General features: G+C 48.2%; 1 protein-coding gene across 2 annotated transcripts in view; it reads left to right on the top strand.

Annotated features, from left to right (window-relative positions):
- The window catches only part of LOC138641634 (unconventional myosin-Ig-like), a 259,855-nt gene that overhangs the window by 129,203 nt on the left and 105,789 nt on the right, over window positions 1–24,863 (top strand). For both annotated transcript variants that reach the window (XM_069729172.1, XM_069729173.1), the window contains exons 16-20: window positions 9–216; window positions 10,758–10,981; window positions 11,101–11,245; window positions 11,686–11,790; window positions 18,136–18,249. In XM_069729172.1, coding sequence (XP_069585273.1) covers window positions 9–216; window positions 10,758–10,981; window positions 11,101–11,245; window positions 11,686–11,790; window positions 18,136–18,249 — 796 coding nt within the window. The remainder of the gene's footprint in view (window positions 1–8; window positions 217–10,757; window positions 10,982–11,100; window positions 11,246–11,685; window positions 11,791–18,135; window positions 18,250–24,863) is intronic.

The following is a 24,863-nucleotide window of genomic DNA, read 5'->3' as shown; positions in this document are numbered from 1 at the left end:
ATCTGCAGATACAAGATGACCTGTGAATACACATGGCCCAATCACCTGATGGACTCAGACATGGAGGCCGCCAGAGCTCTGATCGAGCAGCACGACTTCCAGGACGACGTGGCGTACGGATACACAAAGGTCTTCATCCGCACCCCCCAGACCCTGTTCAGTCTGGAACAAGAGCGGGCGCAGCTGATCCCCATCATTGTGCTGCTGATCCAGAAGGTGAGATAGTCTGCACTATATGACGGTATCTATAGAATGAGTGGACACAATGTGCAGTACGTATTTGGGCTATGCATGGTACAGACAGCACTGTTCTGGGCAGCTTTATGAGGGCAGTGATGGAATACAGAAATAAGACATTTACCATTAATATACAGTGCCTTGCGAAAGTATTCAACCTTTTCCCACATGTCATGGTTCAAACATAAAGATACCAAATGTAAATTTTTGGTGAAGAATCAACAAAAAGTGGAACAGAATTGTAAAGTTGAACAAAATGTATTGGTTATTTTACATTTTTGTGGAAATTCAAAAGCTGTAAAGTTGGGCGTGCAATATTATTCGGCCCCTGTAACTTAATACTTTGTTGCGCCTCCTTTTGCTGCGATTACAAGTCTCTTGGGGTCTGTCTCTATCAGTTTTGTACATCGAGAGACTGAAATTTTTGCCCATTCTTCCTTGGCAAACAGCTCGAGCTCAGTGAGGTTTGATGGAGATCGTTTGTGAACAGCAGTTTTCAGCTCTTTCCACAGATTCTCGGTTGGATTGAGGTCTGGACTGTGACTCGGCCATTCTAACACCTGGATACATTTATTTGTGAACCATTCCATTGTAGATTTTGCTTTATGTTTGGGATCATTGTCTTGTTGGAAGACAAATCTCCGTCCCAGTCTCAGGTATTTTGCAGACTAACAGGTTTTCTTCAAGAATGGTCCTGTATTTGGCTCGATCCATCTTCCCATCAATTTTATCCATCTTCCCTGTCCCTGCTGAAGAAAAGCAGGCCCAAACCATGATGCTGCCACCACCATGTTTGACAGTGGGGATGGTGTGTTCAGGGTGATGAGCTGTGTTGCTTTTACACCAAACATATTGTTTGGCATTGTTGCCAAAAAGTTCGATTTTGGTTTCATCTGACCAGAGCACCTTCTTCCACATGTTTGGTGTCTCCTAGGTGGCTTGTTGCAAACTTTAAATAACACTTTTTATGGATATCTTTGAGAAATGGCTTTCTTCTTGCCACTCTTCCATAAAGGCCAGATTTGTGCAGTGTACGACTGATTGTTGTCCTATGGACAGACTGTCCCACCTTAGCTGTAGATCTGTGCAGTTCAACCAGAGTGATCATGGGCCTCTTGGCTGCATCTCTGATCAGTCTTCTCCTTGTTTGAGATGAAAGTTTAGAGGGACGTTCGGGTCTTGGTAGATTCGCAGTGGTATGATACTCCTTCCATTTCAATATGATCGCTTGCACAGTGCTCCTTGGGATGTTTAAAGTTGTGGAAATCATTTTGTATCCAAATCCGGCTTTAAACTTCTCCACCACAGTATCACGGCGCTGCCTTTTGTGCTCCTTGGTCTTCATGATGCTCTCTGTGCTTCACACAGAACCTTGAGACTATCACAGAGCAGGTGCATTTATACGGAGACTTGATCACACACAGGTGGATTATATTTATCATCATTAGGCATTTAGGACGACATTGGATCATTCAGAGATACACAATGAACTTCTGCACTGAAAGTAAAGGGGCCAAATAATATTGCACGCCCCACTTTTCAGTTTTTGAATTTCCACAAAAATGTAAAATAACCAATAAATTTCTTTCAACTTCACAATTGTGTTCCACTTGTTGATTCTTCACCAAAAATTTACATTTGGTATCTTTATGTTTGATGCATGATATGTGGGAAAAGGTTGAAAAGTTCCAGGGGGCCGAATACTTTCGCAAGGCAGTGTATATAGCAACTTGTCTGCGTCCTTAGCTCTCTCATCTAGGGGCCAGTGTGGCCCTATGTTTGCTCGGAGCAGCCCTGTACGGAGTAATGACGTCCGGGTCACATGAATAGTATCACCTGCAGCGAGACATATGGGCAGTATGGGCCCAAAACGAAGGCCGGGAAACGTGGAGAGCAGACGCCGAGATGTTCCCGAGACCCTCCACATGGAGATCAGTGCTGGGCAATAGGGGGCAGGTGATGAGATCTGCAATTCATCACGAATCAGACCCCTCATCCACACAGAGAACAGGTTTAGTGCCTCCATTTCACCAAGAATGTTTACACTCTCTGACAGCAAGCGGAGGTCTGGAAACCGAATACAAAGTACAAACTTTGACCGGAAAAGAGCAGAACATTTCATTATAGACTGGTTATGGCTGTTTTCTAGGACTTGTGAATATTGGTGGTGTCTTTAAGACAAGCCATCAATGTGAGATCAATAGGGGTCATCCTGAGCCCCCTGGTTCATGAATTATTAGGTTTGAACAGCCGGGTTTACATGGTATAATTGCGACCATTAATCAATCACTGATCAAATCGATCAGTGGTCATTTAGTGGCCTGTTTACAGCGGCTGACTACACTTCTATGTGCACAGAGCTGTCAGTAATGTAATTGCTTTGTACTCATAAACTATCATGTTCTCGGCAGCACATACTGATTACATAAGATAATGTGCTGCCGAGAATGATGATCACTACGCAAGCCTAAAAATCATCTCACCGGACAAACAAGCGCATTACTCCTTTGCCGGGTGTTCGTTAAGCCAATAGTCGGGAATGAGCGTCCATACACGTGCTTGTTCCCACGACCATTGGCCGTCTATATGGCCCTTATACAGGTGGAGCAATGATTGTAGACTTTATCTGCCACTTGGGGCCACATGCCAAGTACTGTATATGCCAACCCCTGCGCAGTCTGTAATGGCCGAGGGCTCCTTTATTCGCAGGGCATGATGTCCTGTATGTTACCCGTCTCTGTCCTCAGCGAAGGTAAAGCTGCAGTCTCTGCTCGCTGCATCTCCCGGGATATCACCCTAAAGGGAGTGACCCATACATCTCCCACCATGTGTCCTATTATAGCTCACTAGATGGTTGCCCGATTCTAACGCATCAGGTATTCTAGAATATGCATGCATGTATGTACGTCGCGCTGTGAGTGGGGGTTAAATTCCGCGCCAATATCGCTGATTGGTCTCGCCCGGCTGGCCGATCAGCGAAGCGTGGTTCACATCCGACGCCAATTCGCGGCCGGACTGCGTCTGTCGCTGATTGGTCGCGGCCGGCCGGGCACGATCAATGACCGAAGCGCTGTTTAAATCCCATGCCAATATCGCTGATTGGTTGCAGTCGGCCGGGCCTGACCAATCAGCGAAGCGTGGTTTAAATCCCACGTCAATTCGCGGCTGGACTGTGTCTGTCGCTGATTGGTCGCAGGATGTCGGGGGTTCGGGGTGCAGGATATAGTACAGCTGCATAGTATATAACACAGCCACGTAGTATATAACACAGCCACGTAGTATATAACACAGCCACGTAGTATATAGCACAGCCACGTAGTATACAGCACAGCCACGTAGTATATAGCAGCCACATTGCATATAGCACAGCCACGTAGTATATAGCACAGCCACGTAGTATACAGCACAGCCACGTAGTATATTGCAGCCACATAGTATATAACACAGCCACGTAGTATATAACACAGCCACGTAGTATATAACACAGCCACGTAGTATATAACACAGCCACGTAGTATATAGCAGAGCCACGTAGTATATAGCAGAGCCACGTAGTATATAGCACAGCCACGTGGTGTATATAGCAGCCACGTAGTATATAGCAGAGCCACGTAGTATATAGCAGAGCCACGTAGTATATAGCACAGCCACGTGGTGTATATAGCAGCCACATAGTATATAGCACAGCCACGTGGTATACAGCAGACACATAGTATATAGCACAGCCATGTGGTATACAGCAGCCACGTACTATATAGGAGCCACGTAGTATATAGCAGCCACACAGTAAATAACACAGCCCACGTAGTATACAGCAGTGTGTGCACCATATCTCTGTTAAAAAAAAAGAATTAAAATAAAAAATAGTTATATACTCACCCTCCGGCGTCCACCGATGCGCGCGAGCGGCAAGGCTGTCACCAGCTTCCATTCCCAGTGATGCATTGCAAAATTACCAAGATGACTTAACAGTCTAGGTATGTGGGCGGCGGGCGCTGACTGGAGGGGGTGGGGGGGAGGGGGGGGGGAGTATGGAGGGGGCACTGACTTCAGGGGAGTAGGGAGCGGCCATTTCGCGGCCGGACTGTGCCCGTCGCTGATTGGATTGCAGAATAGGGAATGGAATACAGGAGTCCTAATGAGACGAGCCTTTACATCTAGGACCAGTTACATCCAGTATTATTACCAGCCATTATTACCAGCACTCACTGCTGGTGCAGTCACTGTGTACATACATTACATTACTGATCCTGAGTTACATCCTGTATTATACCCCAGAGCTGCACTCACTATTCTGCTGGTGCAGTCACTGTGTACATACATTACATTACTGATCCTGAGTTACATCCTGTATTATACTCCAGAGCTGCAGTCACTATTCTGCTGGTGCAGTCACTGTGTACATACATTACATTACTGATCCTGAGTTACATCCTGTATTATACTCCAGAGCTGCACTCACTATTCTGCTGGTGCAATCACTGGGCACATACATTACATTACTGATCCTGAGTTACATCCTGTATTATACCCCAGAGCTGCACTCACTATTCTGCTGGTGCAGTCACTGTGTACATACATTACATTACTGATCCTGAGTTACATCCTGTATTATACCCCAGAGCTGCACTCACTATTCTGCTGGTGCAGTCACTGTGTACATACATTACTGATCCTGAGTGACATCCTGTATTATACCCCAGAGCTGCGTTCACTATTCTGCTGGTGCAGTCACTGTGTACATACATTACATTACTGATCCTGAGTTACATCCTGTATTATACCCCAGAGCTGCACTCACTATTCTGCTGGTGCAGTCACTGTGTACATACATTACATTACTGATCCTGAGTTACCTCCTGTATTATACGCCAGAGCTGCACTCACTATTCTGCTGGTGCAGTCACTGTGTACATACATTACATTACTGATCCTGAGTTAACTCCTGTATTATACGCCAGAGCTGCACTCACTATTCTGCTGGTGCAGTCACTGTGTACATACATTACATTACTGATCCTGAGTTAACTCCTGTATTATACGCCAGAGCTGCGCTCACTATTCTGCTGGTGCAGTCACTGTGTACATACATTACATTACTGATCCTGAGTTACATCCTGTATTATACTCCAGAGCTGCACTCACTATTCTGCTGGTGCAGTCACTGTGTACATACATTACATTACTGATCCTGAGTTACATCCTGTATTATACCCCAGAGCTGCACTCACTATTCTGCTGGTGCAGTCACTGTGTACATACATTACATTACTGATCCTGAGTTACATCCTGTATTATACTCCAGAGCTGCACTCACCATTCTGCTGGTGCAGTCACTGTGTACATACATTACATTACTGATCCTGAGTTACATCCTGTATTATACCCCAGAGCTGCGCTCACTATTCTGCTGGTGCAGTCACTGTGTACATACATTACATTACTGATCCTGAGTTACATCCTGTATTATACTCCAGAGCTGCACTCACTATTCTGCTGGTGCAGTCACTGTGTACATACATTACATTACTGATCCTGAGTTACCTCCTGTATTATACTCCAGAGCTGCACTCACTATTCTGCTGGTGCAGTCACTGTGTACATACATTACATTACTGATCCTGAGTTACATCCTGTATTATACTCCAGAGCTGCGCTCACTATTCTGCTGGTGCAGTCACTGTGTACATACATTACATTACTGATCCTGAGTTACATCCTGTATTATACCCCAGAGTTGCACTCACTATTCTGCTGGTGCAGTCACTGTGTACATACATTATATTACTGATCCTGAGTTACATCCTGTATTATACCCCAGAGCTGCGCTCACTATTCTGCTGGTGCAGTCACTGTGTACATACATTACTGATCCTGAGTTACATCCTGTATTATACTCCAGAGCTGCACTCACTATTCTGCTGGTGCAGTCACTGTGTACATACATTATATTACTGATCCTGAGTTACATCCTGTATTATACTCCAGAGCTGCACTCACTATTCTGCTGGTGCAGTCACTGTGTACATACATTACATTACTGATCCTGAGTTACATCCTGTATTATACCCCAGAGCTGCACTCACTATTCTGCTGGTGCAATCACTGGGCACATATGTGACTCACATAGGACTGATCAGTTTTCTCTCACTGTTGCAGACACTTCTGTGGTTTTGTCAGCACAGGAGCTCCGTTTAGTTTCTTCTTAGGCCACCAGACTATTACTCTCAGTAGCAGATTATAGTATAGGGGTAACCGAGCCCCCGACCGCTGTGCCCCCTCCACATACTGCGCCCCTGGAACCGCTCTAGAGACCACCCTGCTTTTTCCATCACTGGAGATATCAGATTTTCTCGCTTAATATGAGAACCTTCCTATATATAGGGCATGTAAGACAATCGCTTCCCCTGCTATTCCCTAATATTCTGGCTCCGCTCGCTGATGCTGCAGAGCATTCCTCCCACTTCTACATCGCTCCTGAGGTTAATGGGGCAGTTGTTGTATGGCGGACACAATGTGGCCCCTGCGGCCCGGTCATTCATTAGATTGTAAGCTCTGTGGATGAAACCTGACGCCTCTCACAAGAGACATTTTTTATCGTCGGTTAATTGGGAACCGCAGAGCGTCGCGCCCGTGATTTCTGCAGGGACAGACACAATGAAAGCAAATAAATTGGGTTTTAGATTTTCTTCTCGGAGCTGTCAGCACTCATTTATCCCAGTCTGAGCGCCCCCAAATTCTCCCTCAGGGGTGAATCATCTCCAAGAAGGGGTGCAGGTGTAAGGGTGGGAGTGACGGGGGAGGGGAGGCGTCGCTGCTCAGTGTATTTATAAGGAATAGAAGACTCCTGTCAGCTTCAATCAGAGGCGGCGAGGCAGCGGCAGCCGCTCCGTCAGGAAGGATTATTCACAGGGCTGCCTGGCCGCTGGGCACACATATAAGTGGCATTGTCTTATTTTAGGGGGCACCGGGGACCCGGCTGGGGGGAAACACACTTATATGACTTCTGTCTGATATTTGTGGCCCAAACTCATTTAACCCTTTAAATAGGCTCCTTATCCCAGTAAATAGGGTGGTCCTGTGCCCACTATGATGCCAGCCTCAGTGCCCAGGACACGCTTAGGCCGCCCTGAGTTTGCCGCAGGCCATCCTTATTTGTGTGCCGCCCGCTTTGATGCCAGTTGTGCCTATTCGTAATGTATTGTAGCTGCGTGACCCCAGAGGTCACCGCCCCGAGATTGGTTCTATTATGATACATTTTTCTCATTTTTAGATACTTTAAAAAAAAAAAAAGCAAAAGCAAGCAATCCATTTATGTCACTAACAAACCAACCTCAGCGTGGTGACTTACAGCCTACGAAGATAACTGCGGGTTTTCTGCTAATAGAGGAACTCCGACCCATCACTCCGCATTTATAGCGTTCCGTCCCGAACTTCCAGGAATCCATTTGTTCTTTCCGTTCTTCCTGCACCGAGGATTCCATTGGGAATTGCATGGAAGAGTCGGTGCAAGAGAAAAACTCTGGATCTGATACATTGTATCAAAATAAACAATTACTCATCAGTGATAGACGTAGTAAAAGCCGAAGAGGCGCTTAGGAAATTGGGAAAGAAAAGGCCGCCCCTGACGGCGTTCTCGTGATCGGTCGTCCCTTGTCTGCCATGCACCAATAAAATAATGATCAGCCCCCCATTACTGACCAGGCTCCTGGGGGGCTTCAGTGACGGGGACACCTGATTTATATCAGCTTGTGGCCCTCATACATATCGGGGGTCTGCGGCTCTGAGTCACTGGTGTCCTGTTGGTTTTTGGGTGCGTGGGAGCGTTTCAGTAGCCAGAATCTATATATAGTGATTAATCATCTGTGCGCCATAGAAACCTGAAAATTTCCTTGATTCCTGCCACAGTATCTTGTAAATGTGTCTGTAGAAATCCGGCGCTGTATACGTGTGACTACTATGTAACCGGCTCTGTATACGTGTGACTACTATGTAACCGGCTCTGTATACGTGTGACTGCTATGTAACCGGCTCTGTATACGTGTGACTACTATGTAACCGGCTCTGTATACGTGTGACTACTATGTAACCGGCTCTGTATACGTGTGACTACTATGTAACCGGCTCTGTATACGTGTGACTGCTATGTAACCGGCTCTGTATACGTGTGACTACTATGTAACCGGCTCTGTATACGTGTGACTACTATGTAACCGGCTCTGTATACGTGTGACTACTATGTAACCGGCTCTGTATACGTGTGACTGCTATGTAACCGGCTCTGTATACGTGTGACTACTATGTAACCGGCTCTGTATACGTGTGACTGCTATGTAACTGGCTCTGTATACGCGTGACTGCTATGTAACCGGCTCTGTATACGTGTGACTACTATGTAACCGGCTCTGTATACGTGTGACTACTATGTAACCGGCTCTGTATACGTGTGACTACTATGTAACCGGCACTGTATACGTGTGACTACTATGTAACCGGCTCTGTATACGTGTGACTACTATGTAACCGGCTCTGTATACGTGTGACTGCTATGTAACCGGCTCTGTATACGTGTGACTACTATGTAACCGGCTCTGTATACGTGTGACTACTATGTAACCGGCTCTGTATACGTGTGACTACTATGTAACCGGCTCTGTATACGTGTGACTACTATGTAACCGGCTCTGTATACGTGTGACTACTATGTAACCGGCTCTGTATACGTGTGACTACTATGTAACCGGCTCTGTATACGTGTGACTACTATGTAACCGGCTCTGTATACGTGTGACTACTGTGTAACCGGCTCTGTATATACAAGTGCTTTTCACAGAATTAGAATATCATCAAAAAGTGAATTTATTTCAGTTCTTCAATATAAAAATCGAATCTCCTATATTCTATAGAGTCATTACACACAGAGTGATCTATTTCACATGTTTATTTCTGTTAATGTTGATGATTATGGCTTACAGCCAATGAAAACCCAAAAGTCATTATCTCAGTAAATTAGAATAATTTATAACACAAAAACTACTGCTCAGTAAATGCACTCAATACTTGGTTGCGGCTCCTTTTGCATCAATTACTGCATCAGTGCAGCGTGGCATGGAGGCGATCAGCCTGTGGTGCTGCTGAGGGGTTATGGAAGCCCAGGTTGCTTTGATAACAGCCTTCAGCTCGTCTGCATTGTTGGGTCTGGTGTCTCTCATCTTCCTCTTGACAATACTCCATAGATTCTCTATAGGGTTAAGGTCAGGTGAGTTTGCTGCTAATCAAGCCCAGTGATACTGTTGTTTTTACACCAGGTATTGGTACTTTTGGCACTGTGGACAGGGGCCGAGTCCTGCTGGAGAATGACATTTCCATCTCCAGAAAGCTTGTCAGCAGAGGGAAGCATGAAGTGCTCTAAAATGTCCTGGTAGACGGCTGCGCTGACTTTGGTCTTGATAAAACACAGTGGACCTACACCAGCAGATGACATGGCCCCCAAACCATCACTGATTGTGGAGACTTCACACCAGACCTCCAGAAGCTCGGATTGTGACCTCCACTCTTCCTCCAGACTGAGACCTTGGTTTCCAAATGAAATGAAGCATTTACTTTCATCTGAACATAACACCTTGGACCACTGACAACAGTCCGGTTCTTCTTCTCCTTGGCCCAGGTAAGAGGCTTCTGGCGTTGTCTATTGGTCATGAGTGGCCGGACACAAGGAATGTGACAGTTGTAGCCCATGTCCTGGAGACGTCTGTGTGTGGTGAAGCAATGACCCCAGCAGCAGTCCACACTTTTTCCTTCCACTCCACTTTCCATTAATATTCTTGGATACAGCACTGTGTGAACAGCCGGCTTCTTTACCAATGACCTTTTGTGGCTTCCCCTCCTTGTGGAGTGTGTCAGTGACGCCTTCTGGACATCTGTCAGGTCAGCAGTCTTCCCCATGATTGTGGAGCTACTGAAACAGACTAAGGACCTTTATAAACACTTAGGAGCCTTTACAGGTGTTTTTTGTTATTCTAATTTACTGAGATATAGACTTTTGGGTTTCCATTGGCTGTAAGCCATAATCATCCACATTAACAGAAATATACACGTGAAATAGATCACTCTGTGTGTAATGACTATAGAATATAGGAGATTCACTTTTTGTGTTGAAGAACTGAAATAAATTCACTTTTTGATGATATTCTAATTTTGTGCGAATCTCCTGTATGTAACCAGCTCTTTGCCCAGCATCACTGCCCTGTTCATGCTGGGCCTCCTGGTTCATGCTAGAACTACAGTGAAGACTGACTCTGAAAACCACAGATCGTGTTCACCTGTCCTACAGTCAGACTCCGCCGAGCCTTACATGGCTGATAACAGGGAACAATAGATTGCCTGTACTTGCAGACAAACAGAATTAGACTGGGAGTTAACCAGTGATATTGGCCAATGCGTCGTCTGTAGAGGAGACTCGGACCGCGGCTATTCTGCAGTCTCTATTATAACCGGCTTTTCTCCCCTTTTCCCGGCAGGTTTGGAGGGGCACCCTGGCACGCTGGCGCTTCAAGCGACTAAAGTCCATTTATAAAATTATGAGCTCTTACAAGTGCTACAAAGTCCGCTCTCATCTCAGGGAAATAGTGCGCAGGTTCGAGAATGTCCGGGAAATGCAGGATTACGGCCGAAGCGTGGAATGGCCCGCGCCGCCCACGGTCCTAGGACAGTTCCAAGAAATCTGTAAGAAGCTGCACAGAAGGTTAGTACCAGCACCAGCACCATGTAACGCCGTGGACCTCGCCGTATTATGGGATGTGCTGGTCCGTGCAGTGTTGGCATCCACAGGCGCTGTGCTGTAAGTCCTCTCCTCTTCTGCAGGTGGAGAGCCAGGAAGATTGTGAAAAATATCCCCCCCTCCGAAATGCTGCAGATCAGATGTAAAGTGTGCGCCATGGAAGCGCTGCAGGATCAGCGCCAGGACGTTGGCTATCAGCGCACGTGGAAGCAGAACTACCTGGGCTGTGTGAGTGTACAGGGTGTATACAGTCAGAAGTCTCAGGGTCACATCATAGCCACCAGGCTGGGGCGAAACGGCCCATCATCACATGGAACAATTATCTGCTGAGGTCCTACCCCTGCAGAGCGGGGTCCGGAGGGCGCCCATATCGCAGGGTATCATAGCTGACTCACTGGGGCTGCTGGGACCCCTAGGACCTGCAAAGTCTGCCCATGGCAAGCCCTGCTGCCCCCCGGGATCTATGGCTGCAATCCCAATCAGAGAGGCGACAGGATGAGGGGACAATCCGATAACACCCCGAGATAATGGGAGGCAGATGATGACCAAGCAGCAGACTGGGGGCTTTGTATGTTCCCCATGTCGCCCCATATTCTCTGCATTGCTCCAGATCGCCTCCTCCCACCAGTGCTGAGCTATTTTCTCCCCCTCTCTCTGGTGTCACGCAGGAAGCAGAGAATCCAAGTGGAATCGCCCAATTCCAGAAATCACTTCAAGCCTTGAGGAAAAAAGATGGCGACGGCTCCATCATCTTCTCCTGCTTTATCCGGAAGGTGAGGGCTAATCTCATCTCCTTCCCAGGATGGCCCTGATCATCGCTGCCTTTCTGCCAGGTTTGGAAGAGAATCACTCTCAGTTAGTGACGCCTTCATTACAACAAATTCATAGAATGATTTCTGCTTCTTCCCAACTTGTCCGTGTGGCTTTATCAGACATGTTTGGACGGAGTCATGAAATGCTCCACTCCAGCCCTCTCCCCGGAATCATTTTATGTATTTCACTTTCTGTATATAAAGTTGCATTTTTTTAAAAACATTTTGCAAATCAAGCAACTGTATGAGCTAAAAAATAGCAAAAATTGGTTAAAAAAAAGACAATTTCAGGATTTATGCAAAATTAATGAACCGCGTGCGCCATTTTGATGTCGAAAACCACAAGACAAAAGAAAAGTGACTTACAAAAAAAATATGTAAATGATGAATTGGTGCCTGTGTGTTATACTCGTGGAATTCACGTCACTGTCCATGGTGCTGAACGTGTGTACTGCTAATCACACACATCGGGGAGACGAGGCGAAGATAGAGAATAGAGCGATAGATAGATAGTAGATAGAGGATAGATAATAGATGGAAGATAGATAGATGGATAATAGAGAGATAATAGAGAAATAATAGATTGATGATAGATTATATATAAATAATAGATGATAGATAGATAATAGACAGATAATAGATAGATGGATAGTAGATAGATGGATAATAGATCTATATATCTATTATCTCTCTATTTATAATCTGTCTATTATCTATCTCTCTATTATCTCTAAATGATCTATTATCTATCTATTATCTATCATCTATTATTTATATATAATCTATCATCAATCTATTATTATTATTATTATTATACATTTTTATAGCGCCATTTATTCCATGGCGCTTTACATGTGAATACGGGGCAAATATAGACAAATACATTAAACATGAGCAGATAACAAGGCACACGAGTACATGAGGAGGGAGGACCCTGCCCGCGAGGGCTCACAGTCTGCAGGGGGTGGGTGAGGATACACTAGGAGAGGGAAGAGCTGGCTGTACGGCTGTTCAGTAGGTTGAGGATCACTGCAGGCTGTAGGCTTGTCGGAAGAGATGAGTCTTCAGGTTCTTTTTGAAGGTTTCTATGGTAGGCGCAAGTCTGATGTGTTGGGGTAGAGAGTTCCAGAGTATGGGGGAAGCACGGGAGAAGTCTTGGATGCGGTTATGGGAAGAAGAGATGAGAGGGCAGTAGAGAAGGAGGTCTTGGGAGGATCGGAGGTCGCGTGTAGGTAGGTACCGGGAGACCATGTCACAGATGTATGGAGGAGACAGGTTGTGGATGGCTTTGTATGTCAGTGTGAGGGTTTTGAACTGGAGTCTCTGGGCGATAGGAAGCCAGTGAAGGGCTTGACACAGGGGAGAGGCTGGGGAATAGCGGGGGGACAGGTGGATTAGTCGGGCAGCAGAGTGTAGGATGGATTGGAGTGGTGCCAGAGTGCTAGAGGGGAGTCCAGAGAGTAGGAGGTTGCAGTAGTCAAGGCGGGAGATGATAAGGGCATGCACTAGCATTTTTGCAGTGTTGCGGTCAAGGAAAGCACGGATCCGGGAAATATTTTTGAGTTTGAGACGACAGGAGGAGGCAAGGGCTTGGATATGTGGCTTGAAAGAGAGGGCAGAGTCGAGGATCACCCCGAGACACCGGGCGTGTGGGACTGGGGATAGTGAGCAGCCATTGACATTGATGGATAGATGTGGTGGAGGGGTAGAGTGAGATGGGGGAAAGATGATGAATTCTGTTTTGTCCATGTTCAGTTGTAGAAAGCGAGCAGAAAAGAAGGCTGAAATGGCAGACAGACAGTGCGGGATTTTGGTAAGCAAGGAGGAGAGGTCAGGTCCGGAGAGGTAGATCTGCGTGTCGTCGGCGTAGAGATGGTACTGCATACCGTGGGATTCTATGAGCTGTCCCAGGCCGAAAGTGTAGATGGAGAAGAGTAGGGGTCCTAGAACAGAGCCTTGAGGAACACCGACTGACAAGGGGCGAAGTGAGGAGGTGGTGTGGGGGAGGGAGACACTGAATGTTCGGTCTGTCAGATATGACGAGATCCAGGAAAGGGCCAAGTCTGTGATGCCAAGGGATGAGAGGATTTGTAGCAAAAGGGAGTGGTCAACAGTGTCAAAGGCGGAAGACAAGTCCAGGAGAAGGAGGACAGAGTAGTGTCGCTTGCTCCTGGCAGTTAGTAGGTCATTGGTGACTTTAGTTAGGGCAGTTTCAGTTGAGTGATGGGAACGGAAGCCTGATTGTAACCGATCAAAGAGGGAGCAGGAGGAGAAGTGGGAGGACAGTTCAAGATGGACGTGTTGCTCCAGCAATTTGGAGGCATAAGGGAGAAGAGATATTGGGCGATAGCTAGACACAGAGGATGGGTCGAGGGAGGGCTTTTTGAGGATGGGTGTGATCTAGGCATGCTTGAAGGATGAGGGAAAGACACCTGTTGTGAGTGAGAGGTTGAAGAGGTGCGTTAGGGTTGGGATGAAGACCATGGAAAGGTTAGGGATGAGGTGGGATGGGAGCGGGTCAAGCGTGCAGGTGGTGAGGTGTGATCTTGACAGGAGGGTGGAGAGCTGATCTTCTGTCATGGTGGAGAAGCTGGTTTTGGAGGAGCAGGGTTGAGCAGCTAAGAGGGGCAGTGGGCGCTGTGGGCCAAAGCTTTCTCTGATCGTATCGATCTTCTGTTTAAAGAAAGAGGCGAAGTCATCAGCAGAAATGAGGGGGGAGGGAGGAGGTGCGGGGGGACGGAGTAGAGAATTGAAAGTGTTGAAAAGCTGTTTAGGGTTGTGGGACAGAGAGGATATGAGGGATGAGAAGTAAGTTTGTTTTGCGGCAGTGAGCGCAAAACTGCCTATCTTAAACTTATCTATCTTATCTATTATCTGTCTATTTATTATTTGTCTATCACGTATGTATCTAATATCTACCTATCTATCTATCTCTCTATTATCTATTTCTATATTATCTATCATCTATCTATTATCTATCATCTATCCATTATCTATTATCTATGTATTACCTGTCTATCACCTATGTATCTGTCTCTCTATTATCTATCTCTCTATTATCTCTCTATTATCTATCACCTATGTATCTATTATCTACCTATCTATGTATCTATCTCTATATTATCTCTCTATCATCTATCTATTATCTATCTATTATCTATGTATTATCTATCACCTATGTATCTATTATCTACCTACCTATGTGTCTTTCTCTTCTCTATCTAGCAGAGCTTGCAGCTGTGGAGCACAGGCCCCATTATTATTAGGGGCAGTGTACATGCAGTTGCTCCTCTGGGGGGCTTGTCGGAGGCTCTTGGAGGACTGTGGAGGTGGTTTTCTCTGCACATTCCCTTCTTCTCTTGGGGGCACATTGTCCACTTCTCGGATTCCTCACCTCCTGGAGCCACTGGTTAGATTCTTCCTGGTGAATATCAGCTTTCTGTGCTGCAGGATCAGATAATGTACAACATCTAAATCTTGCTCAGCTCAGAAATCAGTGCAGGAGGAAGTGACTGCAGGAAGACATTGTGAGATCCTGTGCGCTATCCGTGCTGTAGGAACCGAGAACCCCCAAACTGTGTCTCCCACCATGCAGAGTTTTGTGGGTTCACATCCTGAGAGTCAACAGGAAAGAAGCTGGAAACAGACAGCCACTTCAGCTATGACAGGAGGATTGGACATAATGGAACTTGAGATTCTTTATTCAGGGATAAACTCGATACAAGTGTCCACATCCTTCCTGATGGGAATCACTCATGAGATTGGGCCGTTTTCACATTGATGCATAAGTATTCAGGCCTTTAAGCCAACGTCTTGCAGCATCATTGGCAGTGAGCACAGCTTAGTCTGGCCCTTTAAGAGTGCTGTCACCTGGAGTCTATATTTGATGCCTTCTATAAGGCCTCTCTATATACTCAGCTTCTTGTGACTCATGATTACAGCTCCTGGGGTCGCCGGGATCACATTAAGCAAAAGCAGGAATCAGGGCAATCAATAATTATAGCTTCTTGCCTGCGTCATCAGACTAAGAACGTGACACAGGCAGGGGCTCTGCCCACGCAACAAAGGCGGCGATATATAGCGTGTGACCGCTAGACGTGGCACTGACACCTCACCTTATACAGAGGTCACAACCAAGGCCGGCGATATATAGCGTGTGACCACTAGACGTGGCATTGCCACCTCACCTTATACAGAGGTCACAACCAAGGCCGGCGATATATAGCGTGTGACCACTAGACGTGGCACTGCCACCTCACCTTATACAGAGGTCACAACCAAGGCCGGCGATATATAGCGTGTGACCACTAGACGTGGCACTGCCACCTCACCTTATACAGAGGTCACAACCAAGGCCGGTGATATATAGCGTGTGACCACTAGACTTGGCACTGCCACCTCACCTTATACAGAGGTCACAACCAAGGCCGGCGATATATAGCGTGTGACCACTAGACGTGGCACTGCCACCTCACCTTATACAGAGGTCACAACCAAGGCCGGCGATATATAGCGTGTGACCACTAGACGTGGCACTGCCCCCTCACCTTATACAGAGGTCACAACCAAGGCCGGCGATATATAGCGTGTGACCACTAGACGTGGCACTGCCCCCTCACCTTATACAGAGGTCACAACCAAGGCCGGCGATATATAGCGTGTGACCACTAGACGTGGCACTGCCATCTCACCTTATATAGAGGTCACAACCAAGGCCGGCGATATATAGCGTGTGACCACTAGACGTGGCACTGCCACCTCACCTTATACAGAGGTCACAACCAAGGCCGGCGATATATAGCGTGTGACCGCTAGACGTGGCACTGACACCTCACCTTATATAGAGGTCACAACCAAGGCCGGCGATATATAGCGTGTGACCACTAGACGTGGCACTGTCACCTCACCTTATATAGAGGTCACAACCAAGGCCGGCGATATATAGCGTGTGACCACTAGACGTGGCACTGCCACCTCACCTTATACAGAGGTCACAACCAAGGCCGGCGATATATAGCGTGTGACCACTAGACGTGGCACTGCCCCCTCACCTTATACAGAGGTCACAACCAAGGCCGGCGATATATAGCGTGTGACCACTAGACGTGGCACTGCCCCCTCACCTTATACAGAGGTCACAACCAAGGCCAGCGATATATAGCGTGTGACCACTAGACGTGGCACTGCCACCTCACCTTATACAGAGGTCACAATAAAGGCCGGCGATATATAGCGTGTGACCACTAGACGTGGCACTGCCACCTCACCTTATACAGAGGTCACAGCAAAGGCCGGCGATATATAGCGCGTGACCACTAGACGTGGCAAAACGAGCAAACGAGGGCACAGAATTTGGCTTCACCGTGGAAGAGTCAGAATTTCCATGTAATTATCCCCAGTTAGGTATAGTGTTCTGTGACACCATATGGCTTCCATATAGTGGACTCGTGGCCATCTAGCGCCATACACTGCCAGGGTGCATCGTGCATACCACTCTGCCCAATGTGTCCATAGATATGTCCCAGACCTAAAATCATGAATATTAGGGTAATTTATTTCTAGTGTGGGGTCTCACGGTAAGCTCCATCTCTTGAGGACGTCTCCTCCAGATGCCATCTTCCACTCCGTTCCTAGCAGTGGTCAGTGATGCATCAGTCATGTACTGTTGGCAGATGAATGGTATTTTGGCAGCATGATGGCTCAGTGGTTAGCACATGATGGCTCAGTGGTTAGCACACGATGGCTCGGTGGTTAGTACACGATGGCTCGGTGGTTAGTACACGATGGCTCGGTGGTTAGTACACGATGGCTCGGGGGTTAGTACACGATGGCTCGGTGGTTAGCACATGATGGCTCAGTGGTTAGCACATGATGGCTCAGTGGTTAGCACATGATGGCTCAGTGGTTAGTACACGATGGCTCGGTGGTTAGTACACGATGGCTCGGTGGTTAGTACACGATGGCTCGGGGGTTAGTACACGATGGCTCAGTGGTTAGCACTGTAGCCTGGGGACCTTGGTCAAGTCCCACGGAGGACAACATCCCCTAGGAGTTTGTGTTCTCTCTGGGTTCTCTAGTTTCTTCCCACACTCCAAAGACATAGTGACAGGGAATCTAGACTGTGAGCCCCAATGGGGACAGCGATGGTGATGTCTGTACAGCGCTGCAGAATATGATGGTGCTATATATACAGTATTAAAATAAATATTTGTGACTGGAGGGGAGCAGCGTGCCGGGAATATACAGGGGTGCATCTAGAACTTGGGGCTTCATCACTTTCATTGTCGTATTTGTGTCACTTTCTAGATAAATCGTTTCAACAAATGTAAGGACCGAGGTCTGGTGATCACCGAGCGTCACATCTACAGACTGGAGCCCAAGAGGGAGTATAAGATGGTGAAGTCTATGCCCCTCCACGTGGTGAGTACATGGGGGGCCAGTGGACAGGGAGCCGCCATCAATGCTGCATGTAAGTGAAGGTTAGCGAGCGCCGATCGCTCCACACATGCCTGTATACTAGTGCCAGGGATTATAGCGCTTGTATTTACAGGGTCATATGTTGCCCAAATAACACTTCCATACAATTACCTAAATACTGGTGCTATATAGTGCTGACACCACCATAAGCTGCAAAATAATACCCTGTCCAGTGCCGAGCTGTGTATACAGCCATATACCGCTCACCAATGCACTGTACAGTGCTCCTGAGTTACCATAGAGGGCTGTGATCAGGAGGAGGAGGTGAGCTGTGACATCACCTATTGTGAATGGTGGATCCTGTGTTATCTACTGTATATAGAGGTGTTATCAGTCATTGTACAGGAGGAGGAGGTGAGCTGTGACATCATCTATTGTGAATGGTGGATCCTGTGTTATCTACTGTATATAGAGGTGTTATCCGTCATTGCACAGGAGGAGGTGAGCTGTGACATCACCTATTGTGAATGGTGGATCCTGTGTAATCTACTGTATATAGAGGTGTTGTCAGTCATTGTACAGGAGGAGGAGGTGAGCTGTGACATCACCTATTGTGAATGGTGGATCCTGTGTTATCTACTGTATATAGAGGTGTTATCAGTCATTGTACAGGAGGAGGAGGTGAGCTGTATCATCATCTACTGTGAATGGTGGATCCTGTGTTATCTACTGTATATAGAGGTGTTATCAGTCATTGTACAGGAGGAGGAGGTGAGCTGTGTCATCATCTACTGTGAATGGTGGATCCTGTGTTATCTACTGTATATAGAGGTGTTATCCGTCATTGCACAGGAGGAGGTGAGCTGTGACATCACCTATTGTGAATGGTGGATCCTGTGTAATCTACTGTATATAGAGGTGTTGTCAGTCATTGTACAGGAGGAGGAGGTGAGCTGTGACATCACCTATTGTGAATGGTGGATCCTGTGTTATCTACTGTATATAGAGGTGTTATCAGTCATTGTACAGGAGGAGGAGGTGAGCTGTATCATCATCTACTGTGAATGGTGGATCCTGTGTTATCTACTGTATATAGAGGTGTTATCAGTCATTGTACAGGAGGAGGAGGTGAGCTGTGTCATCATCTACTGTGAATGGTGGATCCTGTGTTATCTACTGTATATAGAGGTGTTATCAGTCATTGTACAGGAGGAGGAGGTGAGCTGTGACATCACCTATTGTGAATGGTGGATCCTGTGTTATCTACTGTATATAGAGGTGTTATCAGTCATTGTACAGGAGGAGGAGGTGAGCTGTGTCATCATCTATTGTGAATGGTGGATCCTGTGTAATCTACTGTATATAGAGGTGTTATCAGTCATTGTACAGGAGGAGGAGGTGAGCTGTGTCATCATCTATTGTGAATGGTGGATCCTGTGTAATCTACTGTATATAGAGGTGTTATCAGTCATTGTACAGGAGGAGGAGGTGAGCTGTGTCATCATCTACTGTGAATGGTGGATCCTGTGTTATCTACTGTATATAGAGGTGTTATCAGTCATTGTACAGGAGGAGGAGGTGAGCTGTGACATCACCTATTGTGAATGGTGGATCCTGTGTTATCTACTGTATATAGAGGTGTTATCAGTCATTGTACAGGAGGAGGAGGTGAGCTGTGACATCACCTATTGTGAATGGTGGATCCTGTGTAATCTACTGTATATAGAGGTGTTGTCAGTCATTGTACAGGAGGAGGAGGTGAGCTGTGACATCACCTATTGTGAATGGTGGATCCTGTGTTATCTACTGTATATAGAGGTGTTATCAGTCATTGTACAGGAGGAGGAGGTGAGCTGTGTCATCATCTATTGTGAATGGTGGATCCTGTGTTATCTACTGTACATAGAGGTGTTGTCGGTCATTGTACAGGAGGAGGAGGTGAACTGTGTCATCATCTATTGTGAATGGTGGATCCTGTGTAATCTACTGTATATAGAGGTGTTATCAGTCATTGTAATTTTGTCTCTGATGATAACAAGATTTCTGAAAAGTCACAAGAACAACAGAAAGTATGAGTATAAAATAAAATTTCTATTTTTTGTAATAAAAATCATGATATGATAAATTGCCAAAATTACAAAATGAATAGATTTAACCGAAAAACCTGGTTTAGCCAATACGTTCTGATGTTACATACTGACATACAGTGCTAAATAAAACAATCACACAGTGCTAACACCTCTTTATATACCGTAGTCAATCAGAGCTATCTATTGTGGATATGGCACCATTATTATTAGGGTCCTGGTGGTCGGACGTCTCAGGTGCCGGGTCTTCTGTGGTGGTCTCTGGATACTGATTAGCGGCCAAGCACAACATTACCCAGAGAGGAATCAGTCTGGACCCCAACACCTCTTCTCAGGGAAGGAAGAATAGACTGACGCTCGATCACCGAGCATATATACTGCATATACAGCCCGGCAGTGTTATCATAGGGGCACAGACGAGCAGGCTCAGCACTGGAGGCAGAAGTGATGAGCAGACTAGATGCCCCTGCTCTTCCGGGATTCCCCTCTTATAACGGCGTTATGGGGCTGCATTATATACCGCAGGCAATCAGTGGGGGCCTATTCGGTGCTATCCCCCCTCCCCCAGCCCAGAGAGGCTTCATTGACTGCCCTTCTCAGGGAATCGCCCCTCACCCCTCTGCATTTCCATGGGGGCAGCAGGTGCCAGGAGCCGCAGTTTATATCTTGTAATTGTGCTGACAGCGGCATTTCATAACTCCACATATAATTGATTCTCCAGCCGGCGCCGCAGACCGTTACCCCCTAATTATGAGTCTGATTACGGGAAGGGGGGCTCGTGCTTCTGGGAACAGGACTTCTTGCTAAAATTATGGAAATAAGACCAGAAAGAGCAAATTGTAATAAATAATTCTGTGCGGTCTCCGGGGCACATTAAATAAGCGGCTAATCATCTAATATAAGCAATGGGGGATGTAAAGGCCGAGGGGCGTCCTGCATGTGTGATAGGAGGCGAGGGACGTCCTGCATGTGTGATGGGAGGCGAGTGATGTCCTGCATGTGTGATAGGAGGCGAGGGACGTCCTGCATGTGTGATAGGAGACGAGGGACGTCCTGCATGTGTGATGGGAGGCGAGTGATGTCCTGCATGTGTGATAGGAGGCGAGGGACGTCCTGCATGTGTGATAGGAGGCGAGGGGCGTCCTGCATGTGTGATGGGAGGCGAGGGACGTCCTGCATGTGTGATAGGAGACGAGGGACGTCCTGCATGTGTGATGGGAGGCGAGTGATGTCCTGCATGTGTGATAGGAGGCGAGGGACGTCCTGCATGTGTGATAGGAGGCGAGGGACGTCCTGCATGTGTGATAGGAGGCGAAGGACGTCCTGTATGTGTGATAGGAGGCGAAGGACGTCCTGCATGTGTGATAGGAGGCGAGGGGCGTCCTGCATGTGTGATAGGAGGCGAGGGGCGTCCTGCATGTGTGATAGGAGGCGAGGGGCGTCCTGCATGTGTGATAGGAGGCGAGGGATGTCCTGCATGTGTGATGGGAGGCGAGTGATGTCCTGCATGTGTGATAGGAGGCGAGGGGCGTCCTGCATGTGTGATGGGAGGCGAGGGATGTCCTGCATGTGTGATAGGAGGCGAGGGATGTCCTGCATGTGTGATAGGAGGCGAGTGATGTCCTGCATGTGTGATGGGAGGCGAGGGACGTCCTGCATGTGTGATAGGAGGCGAGGGACGTCCTGCATGTGTGATAGGAGGCGAGTGATGTCCTGCATGTGTGATGGGAGGCGAGGGACGTCCTGCATGTGTGATAGGAGGCGAGGGGCGTCCTGCATGTGTGATGGGAGGCGAGGGACGTCCTGCATGTGTGATGGGAGGCGAGGGACGTCCTGCATGTGTGATGGGAGGCGAGGGACTTCCTGCACGTGTGATAGGAGGCGAGTGATGTCCTGCACGTGTGATAGGAGGCGAGTGATGTCCTGCATGTGTGATAGGAGGCGAGTGATGTCCTGCATGTGTGATGGGAGGCGAGGGACGTCCTGCATGTGTGATAGGAGGCGAGGGACGTCCTGCATGTGTGATAGGAGGCGAGGGACGTCCTGCATGTGTGATAGGAGGCGAGGGGCGTCCTGCATGTGTGATAGGAGGCGAGGGGCGTCCTGCATGTGTGATGGGAGGCGAGGGATGTCCTGCATGTGTGATAGGAGGCGAGGGACGTCCTGCATGTGTGATAGGAGGCGAGGGACGTCCTGCATGTGTGATAGGAGGCGAGGGACGTCCTGCATGTGTGATAGGAGGCGAGGGGCGTCCTGCATGTGTGATAGGAGGCGAGGGGCGTCCTGCATGTGTGATAGGAGGCGAGGGACGTCCTGCATGTGTGATAGGAGGCGAGGGACGTCCTGCATGTGTGATGGGAGGCGAGGGACGTCCTGCATGTGTGATGGGAGGCGAGGGATGTCCTGCATGTGTGATAGGAGGCGAGGGACGTCCTGCATGTGTGATAGGAGGCGAGGGACGTCCTGCATGTGTGATAGGAGGCGAGGGATGTCCTGCATGTGTGATAGGAGGCGAGGGGCGTCCTGCATGTGTGATGGGAGGCGAGGGACGTCCTGCACGTGTGATAGGAGGCGAGGGACGTCCTGCACGTGTGATAGGAGGCGAGGGACGTCCTGCATGTGTGATAGGAGGCGAGGGGCGTCCTGCATGTGTGATAGGAGGCGAGGGACGTCCTGCATGTGTGATAGGAGGCGAGGGACGTCCTGCATGTGTGATAGGAGGCGAGGGACGTCCTGCATGTGTGATAGGAGGCGAGGGACGTCCTGCATGTGTGATAGGAGGCGAGGGACGTCCTGCATGTGTGATAGGAGGCGAGGGACGTCCTGCATGTGTGATAGGAGGCGAGGGACGTCCTGCATGTGTGATAGGAGGCGAGGGACGTCCTGCATGTGTGATAGGAGGCGAAGGACGTCCTGTATGTGTGATAGGAGGCGAAGGACGTCCTGCATGTGTGATAGGAGGCGAGGGACGTCCTACATGTGTGATAGGAGGCGAGGGGCGTCCTGCATGTGTGATAGGAGGCGAGGGATGTCCTGCATGTGTGATAGGAGGCGAGGGGCGTCCTGCACGTGTGATAGGAGGCGAGGGGCGTTCTGCACGTGTGATAGGAGGCGAGTGATGTCCTGCATGTGTGATAGGAGGCGAGGGGCTTCCTGCATGTGTGATAGGAGGCGAAGGACGTCCTGCATGTGTGATAGGAGACGAGGGACGTCCTGCATGTGTGATAGGAGGCGAGGGACGTCCTGCATGTGTGATAGGAGGCGAGGGACGTCCTGCATGTGTGATAGGAGGCGAAGGACGTCCTGCATGTGTGATAGGAGGCGAGTGATGTCCTGCACATGGATCGCCCCCGAGGGCTAGAGGTACTCGGCACCGGGCCCCTTCGGTTCTCAAGGGGGATGTCACGGTGGCTGACCCGGTCTGTGGCCCTCGGGAGGTCCGTTGGTAAAAGGGGGCTAGGTCTTTAAAGGGGAAATGTTCGTGACGCCACCTGTGGTATTCGGTCAGGGTGACCGACGCTGCTTAGGGGTCCGCTGGGGTGATGTTATGGCAGCTAGATGGTATACCTTCCCACAGGTGAAGTGTGTCCCCAGGGCTTCCCAGTGTGTAGATGGTGGATGGTGAGAGGCGCAGTGAAGAACGAGGACACAAGGTTGCAGTCTCTTTACCTTTACTGAAGGCTTCAGCATCCACAGTCCAGAGCACCAGATCACAGGCCTGGCAGAGTCCGGTCGGTCTGAAGGCAAATCCAGAGTCCCCCTATCCAGGTGGAAATCAGTAGCCTTCCTACTAGCACCTGAGTGTTGTAGTGCATTACTGCTAAGCTTCTCATAAGGTCCTCACAACTGTTAGTGGTGTTCTAGATGTTATGTCTTTCTCTCTGTCCGCCAGATGATAGGAACAACCCATATGACTGATGGCCTGTGGCTTTTTACAGGAGCTCTTAGATACCCTGGCCCCCACAGTTGCCACCGTGCCTCCTGAGTAAAGGTTGGGCAACTAATATGGAATTAGCTGTCCTGCCGGTCTCTGGAGCCAGGCTTGGAGACAATGACTCCCTCGGTGTTCCGGCTACCGGATCCTGCGCCTCAGAAAGGAGGCAGCCTTTTACAGGGCAGAACTCCTTCTGGTTTCCTCTCCTTTTGCTATGACTTCGTTTCTCACACTCTGCAACGCAATTCTCCTTCAATGTCTCTTTCTTAGGATGCTGCCGCATCAGTAGGCAGGCGCAGCTCCGTGTCCTTCTGTCTAGGCCTCTGACAGGATCCCACCCCTGTGAGGGACCCACTACCTGAGTGGAGCTCAGATAGCAGCTCACTGGGTGAAGCCCAGCTCGCTTCTGCCTAACTTCCTATCCAGACCACCAGTTTTACCTAATTGTGAAGAGTGCCCTACTAAATAGGAGCATAGCTCCCCCTGGTGGGCTGGAGTGTGAAGTTTGTCGTGTGGTTTGTGATACCTGGTAAAGTAATCTCCTTTATTGCCTTCAGACGTAACACCAATACCCCTGGTGGAAGAATGACATTACT

The sequence above is a fragment of the Ranitomeya imitator genome, chromosome 6 (genome assembly GCF_032444005.1).
Source record: "Ranitomeya imitator isolate aRanImi1 chromosome 6, aRanImi1.pri, whole genome shotgun sequence".
Taxonomy (NCBI): Eukaryota; Metazoa; Chordata; class Amphibia; order Anura; family Dendrobatidae; genus Ranitomeya; species Ranitomeya imitator.
This window is presented reverse-complemented; position numbering and strand designations above follow the sequence as displayed.